At 35.6% G+C, this 26,070-nt stretch overlaps 1 protein-coding gene across 2 annotated transcripts; it reads left to right on the top strand.

Annotated features, from left to right (window-relative positions):
- The first annotated feature begins 81 nt into the window (after positions 1-81).
- LOC105334317 (erythroid differentiation-related factor 1) lies at positions 82-26,070 on the top strand. Of its 2 annotated transcripts, none has more exons than XM_034474361.2 (21): positions 82-548; positions 845-908; positions 1,320-1,448; positions 1,723-1,779; positions 2,089-2,168; positions 3,066-3,147; positions 3,451-3,572; positions 4,375-4,486; positions 5,025-5,172; positions 6,156-6,364; positions 7,944-8,069; positions 8,567-8,728; positions 9,330-9,666; positions 9,923-10,123; positions 10,684-10,899; positions 11,245-11,471; positions 13,193-13,348; positions 23,544-23,696; positions 24,308-24,455; positions 24,975-25,194; positions 25,828-26,070. In XM_034474361.2, exons 1-21 carry the CDS (start codon positions 160-162, stop codon positions 25,988-25,990), a joined length of 3,501 nt encoding a protein of 1,166 aa, XP_034330252.2. In that variant the 5' UTR covers positions 82-159; the 3' UTR covers positions 25,991-26,070. The 2 variants fall into 2 exon arrangements, with proteins under 2 accessions (XP_034330252.2, XP_034330251.2); XM_034474360.2 differs by having other exon boundaries at positions 25,819-26,070.

Genomic DNA, 26,070 nt, shown 5'->3' with positions numbered 1-26,070 from the left:
GTTTTGATAGATATATTCTAATTTTGTAGTCTTAAGACTCAAACTTGTTCAAGTTAACAAGTTAGTAAGTTTTACTTTCGATTTAAGGAATGAATATTCTGGAAAACCGTCTGGAAACACAAAGTATATATATTTAAAATTTTAGGCGTAGAGATTGCTATGGATCCAACGGAGGCAATGTATCAATGTGCATCAGTTTTAAGCTCAAAAGATGTTGCAATCACAAGTTCTGACAGTAATAACGCCTGCTCATCCCACTATGTGTCTCAGTCCCAGTCGCCAATAAGCAATGAAAACTCAGAATCCTCCCCGACTGTTAAGGAACAGTCTCTTGTCAGACACAGAAGCAGTCTGGCGGGAAACCCACAGCGCCAGCTCAAACGGGAGATGTCTATTGTGAAGGGGCCAACCCTTGATTTCTCTCCCCTGATGACTTTGCTTCAGCCCCACACTGACTTGAACAAACCCCCACCCAACTGGTTAAGGAGACGACCCCCTCAGCAACGACAACAGGGTAGACAGTTCTTTTGGCCAAAGTCTGTCTCCAGGTACAAGGGAAAGCTATATTTCTTTTGCACTTGTGCTCCATCTTCATAGGGTTCCCTCTCTTACAAACCTATATATATATATTTTTTAATGAACTAATATTACGATTATTAATGAACAGTATATTTTTACCTTTTGTATCAGTGGCGGTTTAGCCATGATATAAAATAGAGTGTATAACATATCTTTATCTCTATATACCTTTTCTTGAAATTAAAGCTTTGCATGTATACATGTACATTTTTGTGACGGATTAAAATTTCATTTCATAAAACAGTCTAGAAATCTCTTTTTTCAGTTTTTCCATGGCAAACAATGCACTGGAACTCACAGGAGAGGTTGATGTTATCTCACAAGCTAAGGTACCCTACATTAATTTTATCTCTTCTTTGAATGACTTGAATTCACATACACTTTGTATTTATTTTGTTCATGGTGTGCCCATTGAGGGAAGGGCGGCAGGAACCACAGATAACTCAAATCATTGTCACCCAGCCCCCATCCAAGAATGCAGTCAAAATGTTTTCTTGACAAGTGTATAGCTTTAGTTCTTTTTGGCCATAAGAGCTTGCTTGCAAGATTGCAATAATATCAGCTAGATCCTATAATATTTAAATTTAACTTAAGTCTGTAATCTCTGATTTGGTTTTGGGGCAATACGTGTGATAGTGTCCAAGATAGGAAGTGGGAAAATATATGGTAAAGTGAATCTTGAGACATGTTTATCATGTGTTTATTGATATAATGTCTTTAATCCTTTTCTTCACATCTAGAACATCAAGAAGTTGTTGAAGATGCCATTTTCTTCAAAGTCTCAGATCAGTATGATGGTTCATAAGGTTGACAACTCCCTCTTGATTGACGACTTTGACATCCACAAAAATCTACTGAGAAAGCAAAATGTAAGTGTATCATGAAGATTGAGGATGTTAATTTACTACATATTTCATTTAACCTTCACTATATAATGCATGTTTGTATCCTTGATTATTGCATAACAATACTTTACTTGCATGTTAGGGGTGAACAAAGAAGAAAGATGTTGTGGTATCAAACCACTCAGCAAATGCAGAAATTCCATTTTATTTTATAGTCACCAGTTTAATTAATATTCAGGGTGGGGATTTGGGGGGGGGGCAATACAATAGAAATCCTTATGTATTTGTGCCACTGTAGGATGACTGGAAGTGGTTGAGAGAATTCTACCTGGAGTCTGTGAAAAAAGATATGCAGGTATGTATACATTTTGATAATTTTGTGAATTGACCGCATATTGCTAATTTTACGTGAGTACTTTCTTCAGGAATTCTTCTGTTTTGTATCCATTACCAAACATATAAACTTTGAAATGACTAACTTTTATTACCATCTCATTAAGTTAACAACTGTTTGATAAGTAATATTGAGATTTTTCTTGTGATTTTATGCAGATATTAATTTCTTGCATATATTTAGGAATCTACTGTCATAAATATTGCTCCATCTTTTTTTATACACTAGCTCTTAATAAAAACATTGCATTTAAATAATTCTCTTTTTCAGGTGAAATGTGTTCCAAAGAAAAAGAAAAGCAGAGATCATCTTCAGAATAAAAACATGCTTTCGAAATTTCTCTACAGAAGGTATAAAGCTCGCTGTTGTTATCAATGGAGAAGTTTAAAGAAGAGAGTTTATCATTTAAAGCAATATGAGCTGTATTATTGAGAATTATTTTTTGCTGCCAAAACATGGTACAGTGAAACTCTGTTATAGCGAAGTCCTAGGGACCAAATAATTTACTTTGTTATATCCTTAATTCGTTATAGCAGTATAACTAATTCGTAAAAATAACAATTATTAATAGTGAATTCGCTATATACATGTTTTCTTTCACCAGACTATAATTTTTGCTATTTGAGGCTTAGAATAAAAATACATAACATTGATACTTTCAACAATCGGATTGTGCATTGAAAATTTTATATGAAAATAAATTCATTTAAACTATTATGTTAAATGGCATTTAAAACTTTTCAAACTGTAAGATATGTCATTATAAAAGTGTTCAATTTTGTTATTATTCACCTCTAAGGGACTCAAAATCAGTTCGCTATATCCGTAAATTTGTGATATCCGAATTCGTTATAACGTAAAATTTTGCAAAGGTTTTTTTAAGAATTGACCAGGGACTCAAAAAAACTTCGCTAAATCCGAGAATTCGCTATATCCGTGTTCGTATTAAAAGAGTTTTACTGTAATTTGATTATTCTAGTGAAGAGAAAATGAAAATCAACATAATATATTAGTTGCTTAAAGGTTTGAGAGATAAATGTGAAGATTTACAAGTATCCCCCCATATTTCCCTCAGGCGATGCTAAAGAGAAATAAGATTTTAAGATGGGGAAAACTTCGTATCTTCCTCACCATCACACAAAAACAATGAAGAGTCTGATGTGAAATTGTCAATTGGCAGAAGTTAGTTGTATGGAATTTCAGACACATAAGCATTGTAATTAAGAGGTGGTTGTTTTTTGTTTTAGCATGCAAGAAGCTCAGAGTTCTGGAGAATCTCTGCCTGTGACCTGTTTAAACAGGGATGTTAGTGAACAAGATTTCTCAGAGGTAAACATACAGCTACATTGTATATGTATAAACATGCTTGATCTAAATCATAATACTGATTGCATTAATACTTAGCGTTCAATTTTTTTTTCAAAAATACATGTAAATTTTGTACTTAAAATTAGTTTAGAGAATTTTACAACAATTATTGGAACCTCTGGGTACAAAAAAATTGCATTAAAAAAATGCTTGTCTGTCTTTTGTCATAGATGTTGTTTATTTCTGTATTTTCAGTCTTTTTTCAAATGACTTTTATGATTAGAGATTTTATCGATTTTATGGTTATTTCCTCAAACTCTATAGGACATCTGTGGACAGCACAGAGAACTGATCTGGACCTTCGAGAACATTCAGATGCTGATAGGAACAGACCTACCCATCTTCAACAGAGGCGCCAACTACCCATGTGTTAGTCTGAGACTCAGGTCAGAATACTGTAATCACACTATATTTAGCTGTATGATATCTTGTCAGAATACTGTAAACACACTATATTTAGCTGTATGATATTGTAACTGGTCAGAATACTGTAAACTAAATTTAGCTTATACAAGTATTGATTAGCAGAAAATGAATTTTCAACAAATTAGCCGTTACGTACAGACAAATGTTTACAGTACTATAAACTACTGATAAAAAGTGAGAAATCAGTTTTTGTACAAAAATGCTAGAAATACCCTTTGTGGATTTCAAAATCTTGTTTTTATTTTTCTGAAAGTTGTAAACTGTATTAGATCACAACAAAAGTGTGGTGCTCACAATTTTATAGTCTCAAAATTTGTTACAAAAATGTTGGAATCGTGGAATTAAGTATTTGCATATAATAAGGAATCTACAGTATACTTGCAGAACGATTGTCTATCTAAAGTGAGAGTCTCATTTTCAAGGAATTTTAGAAGGATTTAAATGAAAGTATTAGAGCTCCCTGCAAGTATAAAAGAGATCAAGTAATCTGAGTTATTTCTCTTTTGATGCTTTTAAGATTAAGCGAAAAACTTACCACTTTGATGAAAATAACTCTGCATATAGTTTGTCCTTTCAGTTAAAGTATTTGATCAGTTGATGCTTTGAAGTAAAAAATTCATTATGACCCCTACTGTCTTCCTTTTATACATATAGATTGTATATATCTACAGGTATTATGGCAAGTAATGATAGACATGCAGTTTAATGATATTGATAATGTTGTGCTTTATACATTTATTTGACGGTTTGTTTTATCTGCAGGGACATGAATACTCCTATCAACGTCCTGACTGGGCTGGATTACTGGTTGGATAACTTGATGTGCAACGTTCCGGAAGTGGCCATGTGTTTCCACGTGGATGGAATTGTTCAGGTACATGTGCAATCATCAGTACTCAGGGTGGCTTAATTTTTGTAGAATTTGTAGGTAGCCATCATCCATGAATTTACATCCTCAACCAATGAAGGTCTTGATTTAGTTATCTGCAAAACTGTAAACAACTATCGATCATTCTACAAAAATTTGCCTCCGTTTATTTATCGTAAATCCATGCATTGAGTTTGTCAATTTAAGATGAACTTACATTTACCTTTCTTGTTCAGCTAAATTCTAAGTAAAATCAGGATCATAAGATACCTGTATGATGTAAAACCAATCACTCTTTAGACAGGATACTTGGATGAGAAAAATAATCTTTATCAAGCTCTATGGTAATCGTAATCAAGCAATGTTACATATTTATATATCTTCAGAGAACTTTATTAATCAGTTAATTAAAAATACATATATGAGCAGATTAAGACCAAGTAATCATTCAAGCAAGATTCATACAAATTTTTTCTAAAGAGAACTTCATGCATCCATGGCCATCAATAGGTTAGCTGATATTGTGTTTTCCTTGTCTTTGCAGAAATACGAGCTGTTTAAGACGGAGGATATCCCTAACTTGAGAAACTCTCAGTTTGACCCGAACATGGTGACAGACATTGCCTGCAACATCCTGTCCTTCCTTAAATCCAACGCCACCAAAGAGGGCCACACATACTGGCTGTACAAAGGTCTGCTTTTTAAATCAGTTAATTATTACAAATTAATGCAACTTTTAAGTTTATCCAGATAACCGTAAACATATATTTACCATACCATGAAGAAATTGATTTTTCTATAACAAGATTCTTTTAAGCAACTAAAGAGGGCCACGCATACTAGCTGTACAAAATAGGTCTCTTCCTTAAATCATCCGTGAATTGATTTTTGTTTCACAGATAAAATTTTGGGATTTTTTAGCATGTAGGGTACCCTATTTCAGTTTTATCCAAATGTTTACATGTTCTGTTGAGGGGAGAATCAGAATTTAAAATATTTCCACTAGAAATTATTTTTGTTGAGGGGTTAGAGGGTATAAATATTTGTTTGGGAAGGTTTTAAAAAAAATTGTTGATGTGCTGTTGGTACTGATTCCCTTTACTTCAGAATTGCAAATTTCTAGAATTATACTGGAAAATAGAATTCATCTTAATGATAAAACAACAAGCAAAACTGTATTGGCAAAATCAGATTAAAATAATAAGATCCTTTGATCTGCTCACTTTATATAGCAATTATATGTGAGCATATCAACTGATCTGAATTTTTAACTGGGTTTTCCAGAGGAAAAATCTGGTTATTAAAATGATGAAAATGGCGGGCGGGCGGCTGCCAAAAGGGTACCCTCATTGTACGGATAACTCCTCCTACAGTTTTCAATATAGGGAGTTGTTCTTTTGCAGATCAATTGTACATATATCAGAGGTGTGCATATTGCTAGGATTTTGATTTCTGATAATTTATGAAAAAAATACCAGCTTTTGAACTTAGTCATTTTTTGGCAGAATATTGCATATAGGGTACTCCATTTCACTACATGAAGTGTTTATCAATTCAGGGTTGACATGGATTATGGATACAGTTCACATAAAAGAAAACCTGGTTTGCTGTCACATTGACAGCTTTTCACTTGTACATGTATTAAGATTATCATCAACATATATCATCATTGCAGGTGTGGATGATGACATCGTGAAATTGTACGATCTGACCTCGTTAGAGGATGCTCAAGAGGACCAGGGAAATCCCTTCACTGTGCCACTGGGGCGTCTCCTGTACCGCGTTGCTCGTAACATGTGGAACAACGGAAACAAGAGTCGGCGGAAGATCCGCATCCTGCTGGAGAATTGTCTGCTTCTATTGGATGAAGAGAAACACTCACAGGTTTGTATAACCATTGCGAGACATATTACAGCATACATGTGATATGTACCGGTACCAGTGGTACACAAAATGTACTGGTTTTTTTTTTTTACCCCATTCACAAAATCCAGGTGGGACACCAAAATTCACAGGAAATAAAAATTATTTCATGATTTTAAATTTTTCACTAAATGCTGCCATATTTCTAAAATTCTCGTTTGCGAGAAACATGAATTAAGTACAGTAAACCTTTATTGCACATTTATAGAGAAGTGATTTTGTGATGCATGGGTCTTGTGTTTTGACAAAATGTACAATATATATCTGTATTTTTATACCCCCCGCAAACGAAGTTTGGGGGGGTATATAGGAATCACCTTGTCCGTCTGTCCGTCCGTCTGTCCGTCCGTCTGTCTGTGCAATCGTGTCCGGTCCATATCTTTCTTATGGAGAAACATTGGAAGTTCTAACTTCACATAAAGATTGCTTATGACCTAAGGGTGTGTCGTATTGAGAAACATTGGAAGTTCTTAATTCACATAAAGATTGCTTATGGCCTAAGAGTGTGTCATGACTTTGACCCAAGGTCATTCGGGCAAGGTCAAGGTCACTGGCAGAAAATATACAAAAATTCGTGTCCGGTCCATATCTTTCGTATGGAGAAACATTTGAAGTTCTTACTTCACACAAAGATTGCTTATGACCTAAGGGTGTGTCATGACCTTTATCCAAGGTCATTTGGGCATGGTCAAGGTCGTTGGGAAAATAGTGCAAAATTCGTGTCCGGTCATTATCTTTCTTATGGAGAAGCATTGACTGTTCTAACTTAACACAAATATTGCTTAGGACTAAAGGGTGTGTCATGACCTTGACCCAAGGTCATTTGGGCAAGGTCAAGGTCACTGGCAGAAAAAGTGCAAAATTCGTGTCTGGTCATTATCTTTCTTATGGAGAAGCATTGAATGTTCTTACTTCACACAAATATTGCTTATGACCAACAGTTTTTAAAAAAGTAGAGCAGTTGTTATTTAAAGAAAATAGATGGTGACATAGATTCATCCAATATTTTCTATAATTGGAAAAATACACGCATTATGATTTTTATCTTAGCGGGGGGTATCGATTGTGAGCTTGCTCACAGTACCTCTAGTTCTGATGGGTGCTATTTCATGGGGAATTATGAGGTTTCATTTCAAACACTAAGATTCAATTGCAGAAAAAAAAATTAGTATTGTTTCAGTTTTCATCAACATTAAAAAAAAACAATGTGTTAGCCAGTAGACATTTGTCCTCAGAAAATTCGTCATTAAAAATTTTTAAAATGCTAGTTAAGATCATATGTGTCCAGTCGACAGTATTAATCTTTTGAAGTTCAGTTATGAAATTTGAAAATGCTATGGCATTCAGAGAGTTGGCAAATTTTAAAATGCTAGTTATGAGAATATTTGTCTAGACGACGGTATGTGTAAATAGTATAGACTATATTAATCTTTTGAAGTTCTGTTTTTGAAATTTGAAAATGCTATGGCATATAAAGTCATGATTGATTTAATTGACTTGGCAATAACATCTGGAGAATTTGTGTCTTTTTTCCTGTTAGATCTGTACCTCAGCCCACTTTCTTCTGTCTGATGTCATGGTACCAGACGGTATGATTAAAGACGACTGGACAGACAGCCCCGACAAGGATTCTGATGATGATGACGCCAATCCTCACTCTACACAGGTTATTTACACTGAAATGGACAGGTCAAGGTCATCTGCACTACACTGCAGATAACAAACAATATTTTATACATTACATGTCAGATGCAAGTCAAATTCATCCTTAAATTAATGCCATCATGCAACAGTTTATCAGTTTCCTGTCATCCCCATGCCTTTAGTAAATACCAGGTTATTAGTTAAATCGCTTCCATTCTCTTGGTAAATAACAGGTAATCAGTTAAATTTCTTATAGTTTTACCTGGCAGATGTTTACACAAAAATCTGTTTTGCATTGAGCACTGGAACAAGCTAGCACCTTTCTCTACACTGTAGACAGTGTACACAGGTCAAGGTTATCAGTATCCTGTTATTCCTTTGCTTGAAGTAAATGACAGAAAAACATTACTATAAGTGCTATTTTAACCTTCAGTTTGATCTAAGATATAAACAGTTTATGAAAGTGACATTTGGCAATCTTTTGGAATTTGACTCTTTAATTTGTAAATAACTTTACAGTCAGAGAACTCAGACCTGGAGGAGGATCAGTTTACATCAGTAACAGTAAAGACGTTGTGTAAACAGAATGGTTACAGAAAACAGCAGTTCCCGAGTAAATGTAAACCTGCAGTTACTGACGTCACACAGAAGTGTCTTGATGCTGTCAAACACACCTCACAGGTAATTACTAAAACATACTTCATAGGTATAAGTATACACTCAAACACACCTCACAGGTAAATACTAAAACATACTTCACAGATATATGTATACACTCAAACATACCACTCAGATGTACACTCAAACATACCTCACAGGTAAATACTAAGACTACTTCACAGATATACGTATACACTTAAACATATCTCACAGATATACACTTAAACACACCTCACATGGAAAAACAAAGACGTACTTCATGGGTACTATGGATACCAAATGAAACAAGAGGAATTAATATCCACAAAAATCCTGCAGATCTCGCAGATTTTGAAATTTCGCTTTTATTTTTCAATCAGATGTAAACTAAATGAAACTATAATAAAAATTTGGCATTCTCAATTTTATAGTCTTATGGTAAATGGTTAAATAGCAAAATTATGTATTCAAGTGAAATAGGAAAATAGACTTTTAGGCTGAAACATACTTCACAGATATACATTCATTGATCGAATATTGATTTAAACCACAGTAACTACTAAGCTGCATAAATCCAGCAATACTCTGTTTCTTATGTATGAAATATGGGACCTTTGCTTGGAGTACTTGCTTATTTTTGCAGGGCTTAATGTGTCTTGATAAAGACTTCACCTTACAAATCCTGAAAAAGAAGAACATTGTTGAGGAGCAGGCCACCTGTAACAAAAACACGGCCATTCCCCTACACTACGAACCCCTTAAGAAATCAGCCCCTCCCCACAATGATAAGGAACCGCCCCTCCATGACAAGGACCAATCGGTGGTGGAGGCGGAGACTTCGGTCACTTGGCACCGCACCCTGAAAGTTCTCCTTCTGAAGAAAGCAGCCATTGCTCTCTACACACTGGCCAGGAGTTCTGCTCTAGAAAACCAGCCGGGGAAGAGTCTCTGTCTACTGAGGATATCCTTACAGTGCTATGGTCAGTATTGTTGCATTTGAGACACGTAGAGTTAGTGGTTTTCCTTGTAAGGAATGATGTATCTTAGACATGATATCACAAACTTTTGTCTTAGCCAACCATTTTATAAAAAAAGTTGCAAAAAAAAGATTCTCACAAATGAAAGTTGGCTTACTGTATCTTTGCAGTTTTTTGACAGTTTAATACAAAAAAGCTTTTAAAAATACTGTGATTATACTCATATAATAATTAAATAAAGCTTGTTTTCTGTTCACAGCTGCTATGAAGATCCTGCTGCCGGAGAAAGCCACAGAGAACAGCCAGCTGCTGTGTGTGCTGCTGAGTCTGGCCGGGGATGTACTCTTCCTGTGTATCCACCGTAACCTAAACAGGGACAGCATCGCTGAGGAGTTGTCTAACCTGACCGAGGACCAGCTCAATCTGTCACAGAGTGTGTCTAGGGAGATAGACAGCTTTGGTAAGTGATATCTGACTAAGGATGTGTTTATGCAGGGAGATAGACAGCTTTGGTAAGTGATATCTGTCGAAGGACATGTTTATGCAGGGAGATAGACAGCTTTGATAGGTGATATCTGTTTAATGGTGTGTTTATACAGGGAGATAGACAGCTTTGGTAAGTGATATCTGTGTAAGGATGTGTTAGACAGCTTTGGTAAGTGATATCTGTTTAAGGGCTAGTCCATGCTAAGGGCATGTCAATGTAGGGGGGGGGGATGAGATTAAACTCAATTGTTAAATTATTTTAGTAGTGGTACTAGAATACAGACTGTATTTCTTGCCTGTGCATTTACTGTTCTATGTTACTTTGTGAGTTTATAAAACCACAATTGTATTCTTCAATCAATGAAAATTACAGATTATTATTCTTATCTCAATATCCACAATTTAAATCTGTGGATTTTTCATGGATGCAGTGATTGTGATATATAATCTCAATGGTCCTGAATTTCATATAAGATTTATCTTTCTTTTAACCAATAAACTGGTTTATGGACATGTAAATGTATTTCATTTCAGAATATGAATGGATATTTGAGACAAAAATAGGAGACATTGAATTCTGTTTGAACCAATGCTGTCGGTGCTATGAAGAGGGCCTCAGAGCAGTGGAATCTACAACGGAGGACAACAAATTGGAAATGAGAAGCTCTCTGAAAAAACGCTTGGCCAACATCAAGAATGAGCTGGGTGTCTGGTACATGAACAAAGCCCAGGCGTGTCTCCAGAATGATGGTAGGATGTGTGTGATAATAAAAAAAAACAAAACTGACACATTTTTTTATTGCCAAAGATTAAGATAACCTTTTATCAGGTTTTTTTTTTCATGATGAAAAAATTGCTTCTCTATGATAAGCCATAATTGTATTGTAGAGGAGCAATTTAAACTGTCAGGTTTATTTTTTCATTAGACTGACCATGGACTATAATTTTAGAGGAGCAATTTTACAAGTCTATTACGTGTATTTGATAGATTTTATTATAATACCAGTAAAACACACACAGAATAAAAATACATGTGTTTACATTTATATAACAATATTGATATATTCCAATCTCGTTCATCTTCTCTCTGTATAGAACCTCCCTACCCGTCCAAGGAGACCAGGCTCCTCTGTGAGAAGTCTCTGTCTTCCCTGAAGGAGGGCGTGGCCTTGTTTGAAGGCGTGGCTGACAAGGCTAACACCGCCCTGCTCTACATGAACAAGGGGAGGCTGATGCGGCTACACGCCCAGATATGCACCCAGAACACGATGTTACAGGATCAACCCCAGTTCACTGACGCGGAGCGCCACTATTATAAAGAGGTTTGGAGAATTATTACGTAGGCTGGGTGGTCAAAAAATGACCAAATATCAAATCCTCCTTAAATTGTGAAATTGAATTGAGAAATCAATCATTTTATTAATTGGAATATTTTTTGGTTACAAAAATTATGATTTATTTCCTCAGTAAACTTTTATTAATTTAGTTTGTTTTCCTTCATTAAAAAACCAGTCAACAAGACCAGAAATTGGTTACCTCCCTTCTTCATTGGAAATATTCTGTATTCTATTCAAAATAAATCTTATTATCTCTTTCAATTTAACATTTCCTTTTGCAATAAATTTGATTTATTGTAATTTTTACAAGATCATTATCATTTTTAAGTTGATCATTATTGTTTGATAGAATAATGTTTAAATTTCTTTTTAAACACAAAAATAATTTATTTCTTAGAAAATTTATATAGGTAAAACACCATAGTTCCTGTTGACCTTTTGACTTCCCGGTATGACCTTACCGGGTAACTCTTTGCAAATCTGATGTCTCTTGGCGAGGGGCATTTATTAATAAATGAAAACACTGAAAGAAGATAGATTTTTTCTGATGTTGCTTATAATGTGAGATCTGATTGGTTAACAAGCCGGACGTGAAAAACCTGCTGAAGCCGGGTGTAATTAAAATGTGACGTCACAATGCACTTCTTGTTTACATCTTTGGTCAAAATAATGTAACGCTAAATGAAGATTTGTCAAAATCCCTATTTCTCAATACTCTAGCTATTGGTATGAATAAAGGATTTTCAGCACAATTCAATTATCATTAATATTTGGTTTTTTGTATCAAACTTATTTCACTGGTAAAACAATTTCATTTTAAAATTTGTAAAACCTATGAAATAAATTCGTTATTCAGGTCCATTAATCAAGGATGTATGGGAATTTACCCCGGGTTGTATTCCATACACCCTGAGGCCTGCGGCTTTTATCCCCGTACACCTTTGATTTGACCTTAATAACTTTTAGTAGTATCATACTTTAGTTCATTATATTATTAATATTAAGTAGGTTGTGTAACTTCTTAAATTAACACTAAATTATTCCAACGTATTTGTTTCCTGTACATGTCTACTTTATTGAATGCCCATTTTTAGACATACATATACTTATGTCTTTGTGATAAAGTGCTCAATCTGCATGACATTGTATAAAAATATAAATGGATAGAAATCTAACGTTTTAAATCTAAAATATTTCAAATTTTTTTTTGCTTAATCGTAATGTATTGTAAAAAATATCTAACATTTTAAATCTAAAATATTTCGAATTTTTCTTTACTTAATCATAATGTATTGTAAAAAATATCTTGCTGTATTTAAAATTTCTGGTGATGGGTAATTTGTTGACCATGCAGCCTCCTTAACACAATGATTTTGCTCCCCATCAAAACTTATTAAAATAAAAAGAAAGAAAGTAAAACTGCAAACTTAAGTAAACGTACATATGTGGTAGAGTCAGGTATATGGCATTTCAACTAGCTCCGGCTGGTGGGTCAACCCTGTAGCTCGATTGGTAGAGTGCTGGACTGGCATGCCAGAGGACCCGGGTTCAAACCCCAGCAGAGGCAATAGGTGTCTCTGTTACACATATACTAGCTATAATCAACATCTTTGCATCATGACTTACATTTGCCCTAGCCTATTTGGCATGCCGTTTATTAAAATGTTGCTAAATGCTTTAATGAAATAATGCGTATGTTATTTAAGGCTATAGAATGCTACAACAAGGCATTAATACAGCTCAACAGCCATCAGTTCACAGAAATCTGGGAGTCCGTGTGCTGGGAAATGTCAACATGTCTCTTCAACATGGCCACCCTTCTACAAGACTACGCTCCACTTCAGCAGTATTCCCAAGACAAGGTGAACCCTTATTTCTCCTTTTGTCCTTGTATAATTATCACAATTAAACAACAGCGATCACATGTTTAATGTGCGTCAGATATGTTATGTGCAAATAGTTTTTATGTAAAAAATAAATGTAAATATTTTTTATGTAAAAAATAAATGTCAAATTGTTTTTATGTAAAAAATAAATGTCAAATTGTTTATTTGTCATAGTTAGTGTTATTAACAGCTGAAGGAAAACATTGTGTTGTGCATGTATTCCAATGCGCGCAGGTAAGTTCATCTATGGGGAAACTATTGAAAATACGCTGGATGCAAAGTTCGAAGATCAACCTCATATTTTAATTTGTGCATCAAGTGCATCTACAGGAATTTAATTTATCCTACTGAATTTTGAATCAAGGTTTTTTTTTTAGGAAAAATCCGATTATTAAACTGGTGCAAATGGCTGACGATCGTGTTGGGGGGGGGGGGTTTGAAGGGCAGGTGCCAAAAGGCTAGCCTTATTATACGAAAAACTTTGGATTTGAATTTTGATAATATTTGAAAATAGTACCAGCTGTTTAACTTATCATTTTTTGGCATTATCATTTCGCTTGATCGGTAGTGTTTATCAATTCAGGGTTGACAAATGGATTATAGATACTGTTCACACAAATAAATTTACATTTGCGAACATGCCTCCTTATATGAACCTATAGAATAGCGAAAACATTTTATTCTTTGTGAACTTTTCTGTGACGTTACAATGATAACCGCACACGCTTATCACTTGACGGTTGCAATATTGTAAACGTAAAAACACCATTACATAATTGATTCTGAACAATTTGCCATTCTCAAACGTAAATATAAGTAATAAACAGCAATGTTAAAAAGTTCACAGGGATATAAACTTGGTTGGTACATGTACATGATCAAATCTTATGAGAAGCCCTTTGGGCTTCACAGGATTTGATCAAGTGACAAACCAAGTTCATATCCCAGTGAACTTTTCAAAGTGCTGTTATTTCTTAAGAAAACCAAGTTTGCTGTTACATTGACAGCCTTTCTCTCATCTTAAAGTTTTTTCTTCCATAAGTGTATAGTTCTTATAAATACAACTGTACTATACCTGATATTGATTAAGTACACCTTAACTAATGGTCATTCCCAATAAGCAGCTATGTTCAATCCCATTAAAAGGACTCATGGATGGTTGTGGCCATTTTTAGACTCTATTTACCTCCATTAAACAAAGAGTTCTGTATGTAAATATTAAATCATCATATTGATATAAAATATTTGAATTTTTCCTTCAGTAAACAAAAGCTTATGAGTAATTTTTACACCACCAATCCTCCTTAATTTTTCCTTTTGTGCAACCGCCAATGATCATGTATATTGTAGGCTTCATGCGTTTAGCTTAAATTGCCTTCTTTCAGAGGTTTATTATGTTTTCCATTTTGTCACTTCACTTCGTGCTTCACTTTTGATGTAAATTTTGTTGCACACAGACCCAGACTATGATGAAGCTATTTTAAACAGCCAATTAAGAGTTTAATTTGACTTTGTACCTAATTACATGTACTTGTTTTTGTATTTTGATGTTTACTTTGCATGCATGGATCTAGTTAATGACTGATATTTAATTCTTTATTGTTTAAAATTTGAGCTTGTCTTCCTCTGCCTTTTGTGATAATTATCTTTGTTCATCTAAATTATGCTTTTGCTTAGGTCACCTGAGTAAACTTATTGCTGTCTGTTTTCGTCAGTCATTTAACATTGTTTTTGAACTCCTTGTAAACAACAAAGCCAATTGTCAGTATTTTTGGTGTGAAGCATCTCTATGGTAAGAGGAATTTAAATTGTGAAATTCATGGCACATGAAACATGAAAGCTGTGAAAAACATGGAAAAATTACTTTCTATCAGAGTCTTGCACCTGTTCAATATTAAGGTCATGCACTCTATTATAAGGGTTGATGAACAGCAATGATCTAGCAATAATACGTTTGAAATAGGCAGTCAAGTGTAATTACTTTAGTCTAGTCTAATGATGGAAAATTTATGGAGTATCAATTGATATGCCAATCTCTACCCAGAGTTATCGTTCCTGCTTCGCTCCACTTATACCTCTGTTAACGTCTAAAAAGTAGTGCCACGAAAACATTGGTAATGGAGTATTACTCAGAGAAATAATTCTTTGTTTGTTACCGTGCTTTACCAATAAAACTCTTTTTATTTCAATATTTTTAGCGAGGCTTTAACATCGAAATGTAGACTGAATACATATAAAACTATAATTTATAATATCATGATTGAGAATGGGTTTTGCCAAGATTCTTGGTATTTAGACGTTAACAGAGGTGTTGTAGCGCAGCGTAATACGCCCTCTGGTGAGAGATTGTTGATATGCATCTGTCACCGAGGGGAAAGGGCACTATAGAATAAGGGGAATTAACTTGTATAGGCCCAACCCAAGAGACAGGGGGTCAGCCTAGTCAATAGGCTTAAATTGACCTCTAAGTCGAATATGCATAGAGCTATAACTCGAAGGCAGGTTTCACAATTTATTGATCAAGTGATTTTAATTAACTTATAAAATATCAACAATAATCAAATAAAATAAAGTCAAAATAGAACAGGATAAAAATAATTATTTCTTGTAAAGCCAAATGAGTCAGGTTTGAATTTAGCTCAATGTTGCTTAGTCTACTGACGGACTGGTGGACAGTCAACTAGATAGTCAGTGTGAAGACATAAGCAACATGAGATAGTGGCCGAAAGTGTCTGACTGGATTGAATAAATTTCTAACTGTATTTATATTCTAAAAGATAATTAATAAAAGTGTGCTACATTACTCATGATAATTACTCAAAAAGCTTAAGAACAACTCAGAACAATTATATATAGACTACAGGTAATTGGGGATAATTAGCGGAGCAGACTGACTCTAGCTAATTACTTGTCATTTGGCATGAGTAAACTCTTAAACATATTTACACATAATAACACACCATGACATATTCCCCCCTGCTCGAAAATGTTTGTCCTCAAACATATTTACAAGTGATAGTATATACAGTAGTATAGTCTAGCTGAAAAAAAAAAATCTAGTATGCAATAAAAAAAAAATAGTACTACAAAAGGCAAACAAAATATTGGTTAATGGTACCTTTTGAAAGAAATTCATGGCATGAGAGAGATAAATAAATAATTGTCACTGAAGTGCAAAGAATGTAGATATAAGAAATAGTATGCGTGCACTCATACCATTCCTTGGATCTACTTTGTACTAAACAAAAGTTTGATTCAAAAAAAGTAAAATAAAATTAAAGCTGATGAATTTCTTTACAAATGGTCAGGAAGGATTAAAATTACATCACACAGATATCAAAACATGACATAATATTGGAAGTTCCACATTGACATGAAGTTTGAGAACTACTGAGGGATGTCTAGTTCTTCACAATATTCACTCTTCAAATCCTCCAGGAGAAATGTAACAAGGCCAAATGGTACATCATTGAATGGAACCCACTTTGGTGACACATAAGGATTTGCAAAACTCATTAAATACTGGGGTTCACTGTGTCGGCTGAATTGTACTTCGTGAATTTTGTGTCCTGTGACCATTTGCCAAAGCTCGCAGTTCTGTTCGGGTATCTTAAGGCGTTGATTACGAAGATGTTGGATGTCATTTTGTAGTATTTCTTCATCAAGTTGTTTGGACACGGACGAAATAAATTTACATGCATGGGAACTGGCTGATGTAAGTGGTTTCCATTTGGGATCCGAGGAACCAGTCTGAACCAGAAAGTAGGCTCGTCCGTTCATCATGCGTATGGCCCGTAATTCTTCTTTACAGTTGAATGTTGTTCCACTTAAAACGTTAACAGAACTTGTCTGGGAATTATTGCTTTGGGATGACTTTTCTTCCTGGGGCTGTGGGTCTTGTTTGTTGAAGAACTTGTGTTTGGTCTGATGCAGAGGTCTCTTTCTCTTCTTTCCGCTCATGGTTCTGTCTGCATGAAATTGGCGTACTAAATGAGAAGGAAGTTTGCATGGAAAATGCCATTCTGTATTTCCAGTCGAGAACTTAACTTTGTAGTAGAGTGTTCCATTTCCTCTGTTAGATGCTAAGAGCCGGTCAATCATGTCCTCCTTGAATGGTGTGCAGGAGCCTCGTTTGCAGTCTCTGCATGAAGGTCTGGTATCAGCAATAGGTGGATTTCTAGGTTGATTTAAGTGGTTGTTGCGTTGAATTTGTTGATCTGGTTGTGTCTTCTGACTTTGTTTCTCTGGTCTCCAATTGCTTTGCTGTTGGTTGGGTCTCTGTGGCTGCCTACTGTGTTGCTGTAAAGGCTGATTGTGCTGTAGGGGTTGATTTTGTTGCAGCTGATTCCTTTGCTGTGGCTGCTGATTCTGTTGTTGAGGAGGCTGATTATGTTGGTGTGGCTGCTGATTATGTTGCTGTGGCCGCTTATTCTGTCGTCTGTTCTGTCTTGGTGGTCTATTTTGCACTCTTGGTGGGTTGTTTGCTTGACTGGGTACTGCTGGTGCATTCTGTCTTGCTGGCTGAACAGTAGGTCTGCCTATGTTCTGGTCAAGTTCATCAGGATCCAGTTGAGCGTCGTCATTAGCATGTTCTGGAGGAGGGTTAGTCGGCCTGGTGAGAGGATCATGGTATGGTTTTAAACGATGGGCACTTACCAGTGACTTTACCTCTTTGTTGTTTGCACAATTCCTGATTTTGTATGTGTGATTTTGTCTGTTGACCATGGTGATGTAATATGGACCAACCCACTGGCGGTGTAGTTTTGGAGCGTTACCCACTGGAACTTTGGTGCAATATAACCAAACACGTTGAGTTGGGAAGAAGTCTGGTTCCTTAGCTGTCTGATCATATCGTTGTTTATTTCTTTCTTGGGCTAGTTTAATATTCTCGGAAGCAATCTTTCGTGTTCTTTCTAAATTTTGTAAAATTCGTCCAAGGAATATCTTTTGGTCCTGAGCCAAGTGTTCTTTTGGGACTAAGGAGGAATCAATAGGGAGGCACATCTCTCTTCCATAGAGCATGAAGTATGGTGAGAAATCAGTTGACTGAGTTGCAGGAGTTGCTCGGTATGCCATAAGGATCCCTGGGAGTAGAAGATCATCCCAGTCATCTTGCTGTCCTTTAGCATAGCAGCGTATAGCTTGGAGAATGACGGAGTTCATCCTTTCAACAGATCCATTGGTTTGCGGATGATAGGAGCTCGTTAAATGCCTTGTTATTTGGAACATCTCTGAGAGTGCCTTTACAAGATTGGAGACAAAATTCCTTCCGCGATCTGATATAAGTGTTCTTGGTGCTCCGTACCTAGTTATTATCTCCTTGTATAAGACTCTTGCAACTTCACTGGCTTCTTGAGTTCGCAATGGAAATGCTTCGCACCATTTGGAATAACTGTCCACTACCAAAAGAATATGTTTGTGTTTGTTGGGAGTAGTTGGAAGTCCACTTAAAATGTCCATATGCCACCTTCCAAATATATCATCACTTATTTGGGGCTTCAGAGGTGGACGCTTAGCACCGTAATTGCGTTTGCTTTGTTGACAAGTTTCACAGGTCTGAACATAGCGTTTTATATCATCATACATTGAGGGCCAGAAGTATTTATTGCGTAGTGCAGCATATGTTCTTTCAAATCCTTGATGACCACCACCAAGAATACAGTCGTGGTATGATCGCAGTACGTCATCACGGAGAATTCTTGGAACTGCAACTTGTTTCACTAAACGTTCTTGTTTTGGGACTTTCTTGCATCGTTTTGAGTAGAAATGTTTTAAGATTCTGTCTTCAAGTTCGAAGTTATAGGATTCAGCCACGATAGTTCTGGCAATCGCTGGATCATTGGGAAGTTCTTGGTTTAGTTTGTACTCATAGATTCCTTGAAAGTCAAGGCACTGTTGTTGCAAGTTTGCCATGTTCTGTAAAATAAGTTCTGGAGACGGCCTATCTTGTAAACTGGCAATTACATGTTCTTCTACTTCCCCTGGATAGACTAGAACAGTTTCTGTATGTTCCTTGTGATTGACATAGTAAAGATGTTCGCCAAGGTCAGGTGAATCTGTAGGTGTAGAATTGTCATGCTGTTGTCTGGATAAGCAGTCAGCTGGATTTTTGCTTCCATCACGGTGAATAATCTTGAAGTTGTAACCTTGAAGAAGAAGGCTCCATCTTCCAAGACGACCTTGACAATCTCTGATCTTCTGTAGATATTTCACAGACACATTGTCAGTAAACACAGTGAATTCCTGGTTTGCCAAATAATGTTTGAAGTGCTGGATTCCCTCAACAAGAGCCAAAGCTTCTTTGTCTGTTATATGCCATTTTAATTCAGCACCATGAAGGGATCTACCTCCATAAGCGATTGCATGTTCGCGTCCATTCTGAATTTGACTGAGCACATATCCCATGGAGTATTCAGAGGCATCTGTTGAGAGAATAAATGGCTTGTCGAAGTCTGGAAAAGCAAGGATTGGAGCAGTAACGAGTGCATTTTTCAAGGTGTCATATGCTCTCTGACAACTTAAAGTCCATTGAAACTTCACATTCTTCTTTAGTAGGGATGTTAATGGAGAAGCGATTTGGGCAAAGTCTTTGACGAATTTTCTGTAATAATTTGCCATGCCAAGGAAACTCTTCACTTGTTTGGTGTTTTGCGGAACTGGGAACGTTTTCACTTTTTCTGTATTTTCTGGATTTACCCTTACTCCATGTTTTGAAATAATATGTCCTAAATATTTGACTTCTTTCTTTGCGAAGATGCACTTGGATGGATGTAATTTAAGATTTGCACTACGTAAGCTTGAAAACACTAGATGAAGATGTTGTAAGTGTTCCTGAAAGTTCTTTGAGAATATTAGCACATCATCAATGTACACAAGAGCAACTTTGAAATTCAGATTCCGGAGCACCTTTGTCATCAGGCATTGGAAGGTCATTGGTGAGTTCATCATTCCAAAGGCCAGTCTATTAAATTCATACACTCCTTTGTGGGTAATGAAAGCACTCTTGTGTTTTGTAGCAGGGTCCAAAGGCACTTGCCAGAATCCAGAACGTAGGTCAAGTGTTGAGTAAATTTCTGGCTTGGCATCAGCTAAAGTGTCAAGAATATCCGACATGTGAGGAATCGTGAAGGACATAGGCTCTGTGATTCTGTTCAATGCACGAAAGTCAACACAGAAACGATATTCGTTGTTTCGCTTCTTAACTAGCACTACAGGACTATGAAATGGTGAAGTGGATTCTTCAATGATGCCATGTGCTTCCATTTCATCAAGTTGTCGTTCTAACTCGGCTCGCATCTGTGGAGACTGGCGATAAGGCGCAGAACTGACCACTTTATCACCTTTTGTATGGATGGTGTGATAGTGCATGTCTGTTTTCCCGAGTTCTGACAGGTCCTTTGCAAAAATGTTTCTGTTTTGTGCTAGAAACTTACAAAGTTGTTGTCGCTGAACACTGTCCAAATCACAAGAGTCTAACTCAATTCCTATGTCAGACAAGATGCTCTCATAGTCTTCATCAAACTGTTTATTGTTTTCTGAGAGATTACACAGAAAGGCTGGTTCCTGCTGTTGAAGACAATGAACATCCTCAAAATTTACAGGTTGTGCGGCAGCGATTTGAAGGTTACATTTTAAATAGACAGGAAGGTTGGTTGGATTTAAGACTCTGTAGATGCCGATTTGGTTATCATCTAGGTAGGTGACTGTTCTTCCTCCAGCTACAGAGAATTTTGATTGAAGAGTGTGACTAGGTTCTAAAATCACAGTTGCTCCAGGTGAGTAGTTTGGAATCTTGACAGGCAGAATTGTTTCTGAATGAGGTTCGAGAATGATGTGATTGACGGTCTCGGCCATTGTAGTAAATGTTCTTTGGTCACGAATGGTGGAGACAGTTACATGATCAGCACTTCCAGATTCACTAATGTAGTTGAGATTTTTCCCTGGAAGTGGAATTGTTAATGTCATATTTTCAAAATCAGTCCTAATTTTGTTTTCTTGCAGGAAATCAAGTCCAAATATCACTTTCGAATGTAGGGTTTCAAACACTCTGAATTTTTGCTTCACTGTAATGTGTCCAAAAGTTACTTCCAGCATAATTTCTCCAAGAACAGGATGGACTTCTCCACAGACACCAACAGCACTAGTTATGGAGGATTCTTGTATGTCTCCATTATATTGTAATCGCTGTAATTGGTGTTGACTTATACAGCTAATGGAAGCTCCACTGTCCACCAAGCACTTAATGGGTGTATTCTGTAGTTTGGCTTCGACAAAGTTCCTTTCCATGGCTGCAGTGAACTGTAATTCTGGTGTCCCTTGGGTCATGCAGGAAAGTTGAGAACATCTCCTCTTCTGACATAACCATCCCTGGGAAACCTTTCTTCGTCCCATGACTGACTTCAAGTTTAGAGCTAGTCTGAAACTATAAGAGAGTAGTCAGTATCATGGAAGCCGAGTTGGACTGAAATTTGCACTTCATTTACATTTCTCTATAAGCAATTATCATAGAAGTCAGAGACGAAGTGAACTTGAATTATCTACACAGTGTACATTTTTTTATTTCTCACACAATTGAAATTGGAAAAATATCAACAAAGTTGTACTTATCTTTCAGTAGTGTAGCTCCTGTTTGGATAGGTCTGGCTCTATTTCATCTCCATCATGGAAGTATCTTTATACACTAAAACTATCCTGTCTATTGACTATGCCTTCTAGCTATAGCATAAAGCAACTATGCATACCCGGATTCTCCACCACATCTGTCACCGAGGGGAAAGGGCACTATAGAATAAGGGGAATTAACTTGTATAGGCCCAACCCAAGAGACAGGGGGTCAGCCTAGTCAATAGGCTTAAATTGACCTCTAAGTCGAATATGCATAGAGCTATAACTCGAAGGCAGGTTTCACAATTTATTGATCAAGTGATTTTAATTAACTTATAAAATATCAACAATAATCAAATAAAATAAAGTCAAAATAGAACAGGATAAAAATAATTATTTCTTGTAAAGCCAAATGAGTCAGGTTTGAATTTAGCTCAATGTTGCTTAGTCTACTGACGGACTGGTGGACAGTCAACTAGATAGTCAGTGTGAAGACATAAGCAACATGAGATAGTGGCCGAAAGTGTCTGACTGGATTGAATAAATTTCTAACTGTATTTATATTCTAAAAGATAATTAATAAAAGTGTGCTACATTACTCATGATAATTACTCAAAAAGCTTAAGAACAACTCAGAACAATTATATATAGACTACAGGTAATTGGGGATAATTAGCGGAGCAGACTGACTCTAGCTAATTACTTGTCATTTGGCATGAGTAAACTCTTAAACATATTTACACATAATAACACACCATGACACATGTACATGATTTTTAAGATTTTTGTTCCACCTGTTCATATTATGATATTTTCGATGACATTTGTGTTATACATGGACCTTCATGTACAGTTAAACTATGGAATCTGGAACACTGATATTTCGAATACAATAGATATGTCAAAGTGATTTGTTACTTATACTTCAAGTATTTTACCCTTGATAACTTGAATACTTGGATATCTTGAAGTTTTTAACCAATCCTATCTAGTTCGAGATACTAATGAGGTTTGACATTCAATTGATTTTGGTAAAACTAGAGATAAAAAAGTCTTCCAATAAGATTTAATAATATTCTCTTATTTGTTTGATAACGATTTATGCCATTGGATACAACAGGGTTTTATTTATGTGTAAGACCATGCCGAAGTTAGAACTTGAAAAACAAACTTAGACCTGCAATGCTGACCTATAAAGTTCCCTTCGATCAAAATAACTATTTCTTGACTATTTAGAAAACAACATATTAATTGTCCCTCTTGGGAAGAAGTGTGAAAAAGTTGCTGTCAATAAACTTGCTATTGTAAATATTAGGTCTATATTTTTCCTTTGTCAATGACACTTAATTATTCTTCTTTTGCAGAAAAACATGTCAGTGATATTAAATTATTCGTTCTTTGCACAAAAACAATATAGTTGCATGTCTGCATGAAATTCGAGCTTTCAGAAAAAAGAGATTGATTGTGTTTATTTGTCGATTAAGAGGATTTATCAATAGCTAAATAAGATATAGAAATATAATCCAGTGTAGTTTTGAAAAAAAAAATATTGAATAAATACTTTTAGGTGGAAAAAGAAGTGGTGGATCTCATGTTGAAGTCTCTAAAATACTGTAATGTGGATATCAAGTCTGCCAAACAGCCGATGTGTCAGTACCGCGCAGCTACCATCCACCACCGCCTGGCCTCGCTGTATCACAACTCTCTCAGGAACCAACAGGTAGCACCACTTGTTTGAACTAATGAAAAATCAAAGTACTGTAAGTGTTGACGGGTGCAAAGGACCAATCTGTTTAAGCTGTTTAGGTTTGATACACTGCAGTTGAATCAACTTGTAATTAGGTCTTATCCGATTAACCGGAGAATCTAGTAAGTATTTAAAAATGAGGTCATGATCATTTGGACCAATCGAAATTTGCTTTTCTTAAGTACTATCAAGAGAAGTTGCATAAACAACAAGTTGCCTGTATTGTTCAATGTATTCCAAGCCAATATTCAGTGAAGTTTTTGAATATCTGCAGAAAGGAAATCCCAGTGCTGTGTACATGTTGCATAACTTTTCCTTTTCCTGGGACCAAATGGTCACCCTAAATAAATACTAATATAATCTCAAATTTTGTCAGTCACAGTTTGATTGGTATATTAAAAAGTCATTTGGACGTGACCTCCAAGCAAGTTTCATATGTTTGAGAGCTGTGAGGCAACAGAACAGTTGATTTTACTCAGATTATTAGGAGGATCTTTTGAACCCGGGATTATATAAAGCATATATTTTTTTTGTCCCCAGGAACAATTTAACATTTATTAACATGAGCTTGTGTTTTTTGGCAGAACTCTGACCAGAGGAAAAAGTACTTGAGGCAGTTGATGGAAACCCACTATAGAAAGGCTGTATCATTCTTCTCCGTGTTGGAGTGTCACACAGAGCTACTAAGAGTGCTCCTGGAGCAGGTAGCTTACTGGGAGTTCATTCTCAATGGTTAGTAAACATGGATTGCTAAGTGTACATACTACATCATACAGTTGAAATAAAAAAAAACATGCTAGAGACCTTGAGTTTTGAGTAGTTGGCTGTCAGTTTGTTGCTGATGGAATTTGTTAATTAAAATTAACAGGTCTGGCATGTAAAGTTTTTTTTTATGTAAGGCAGTGTAAAATTCAAGGACATCTTCTTTTTATCTTCAGATAAATTATACTTAGTGTTAAAATAAATATACTTTTGATAAATGTACATAGAACAATTTTATATTAATATTCAAGTATTGTGGAATCAGTGACATTTGTGGGGGCTGAAAGATTCCATGGCTATACCCCTTAACCTATGAATTAACATCCAGAACAAGTTGTAAATCATGCTCAGATACATTATGCATGATAGATCTTATCAGGGAAAAATTGACAATCTATAAAAATTTGCCCCTTTCAATACATTACAATCTTTTTTTTTACAACACATGAACTAACTACTATGAATTTTAATGATTTCTCTGTTGTATAGGTCAGACTAACACCAAATCTCAGTTGAAAACCCTTGCATGTGCTGTCAGGTGCCTGCTTGAGTGTAGAGGTGTTCTAAATCACATGATCAAACAGCTTGAGGACCCAGATATCAGCGACAAGGTAAAAACGGAAGGGGCGAGTCTGACGGACATTTTGGAGTCGAGACTACAATTCATACTGCTACAGTTGATGAAATATTTCAAGGCCAATAAAGCAAGGTAAGTTTATGAGTTTTCTTACTTTTCTATTCATCTTTGGAGAAAAAATATAAAGAAATTCAGCTACAGTTGAAGTGCAAGGCAAGATCAGATAAACTCGCTTGAATCAAAATTTCAAGTGAACTTTTCTGAGCATGTTCTCTGTCGTCTGTCCTTCCATTTGTCCATCCATCTGTAAACTTTTCACATTTATTACTACTTTCCTAAACCCACTGGGTCAAATTCAACCAAACTATATACTTTGAATTACATAATGTATCTGAATTATAAAAATTTTTCATCCGTTTGAATTTTTTGTATAACTTTCTTACGATGGTTTTGGACTAATAATTTAAGAATGTTCAAATTTTACAACATTTGACGAAAAAACTTAATTAAAAAAATTATAAAAGCTTCAATAGGATTGAACTGATGACTTACAGATTTGTAGTTTACGCTCTAACTGATTGCACTATGCTGTTAAGTAACCATTCTAGTAAAAAAAGCTTGTAAAAATAACCTCGATTTTAATAGGAAATGTGTCACAATATGAAGGTGTCTCATATATCACCTTAATATCTACATGCACTGTCAATTATTTAATTGCATTATTCTTCTCTTTATTGCATAATTCTTTCTTTTTAGCAATCAGAGTGATGTCCAGAAAATAAAAACATTATACAGACAAAGTTTGGAAAACCAGAATGCTACAAAAGCTTCACCAGTGATGGATAAATGGAGTCACCTTGTCCAAGTGTTAGAGGATCTTCACTCCATGTCACAAGATATACTTCCAAAGGAGATGGAATTCACTTGATTATTTGTTTATGAATGATTTGTCTGCAAACTTATTGTTTTGATGCATAACTGATAAAACTCTGGTTACTATTCCACTAA

This window comes from Magallana gigas, chromosome 8 (assembly GCF_963853765.1).
Source record: "Magallana gigas chromosome 8, xbMagGiga1.1, whole genome shotgun sequence".
Lineage (NCBI taxonomy): Eukaryota > Metazoa > Mollusca > Bivalvia > Ostreida > Ostreidae > Magallana > Magallana gigas.
This window is presented reverse-complemented; position numbering and strand designations above follow the sequence as displayed.

Coding starts and splice junctions, on each gene's coding strand:
- LOC105334317 (XM_034474360.2), top strand. CDS start 160: ATGGATCCAACGGAGGCAATGTATCAATGTGCATCAGTTTTAAGCTCA. Junction 6,365..7,943: donor ATGAAGAGAAACACTCACAG/GTTTGTATAACC, acceptor TTTTCCTGTTAG/ATCTGTACCTCAGCCCACTT. Junction 24,456..24,974: donor CTGGGAGTTCATTCTCAATG/GTTAGTAAACAT, acceptor TCTGTTGTATAG/GTCAGACTAACACCAAATCT.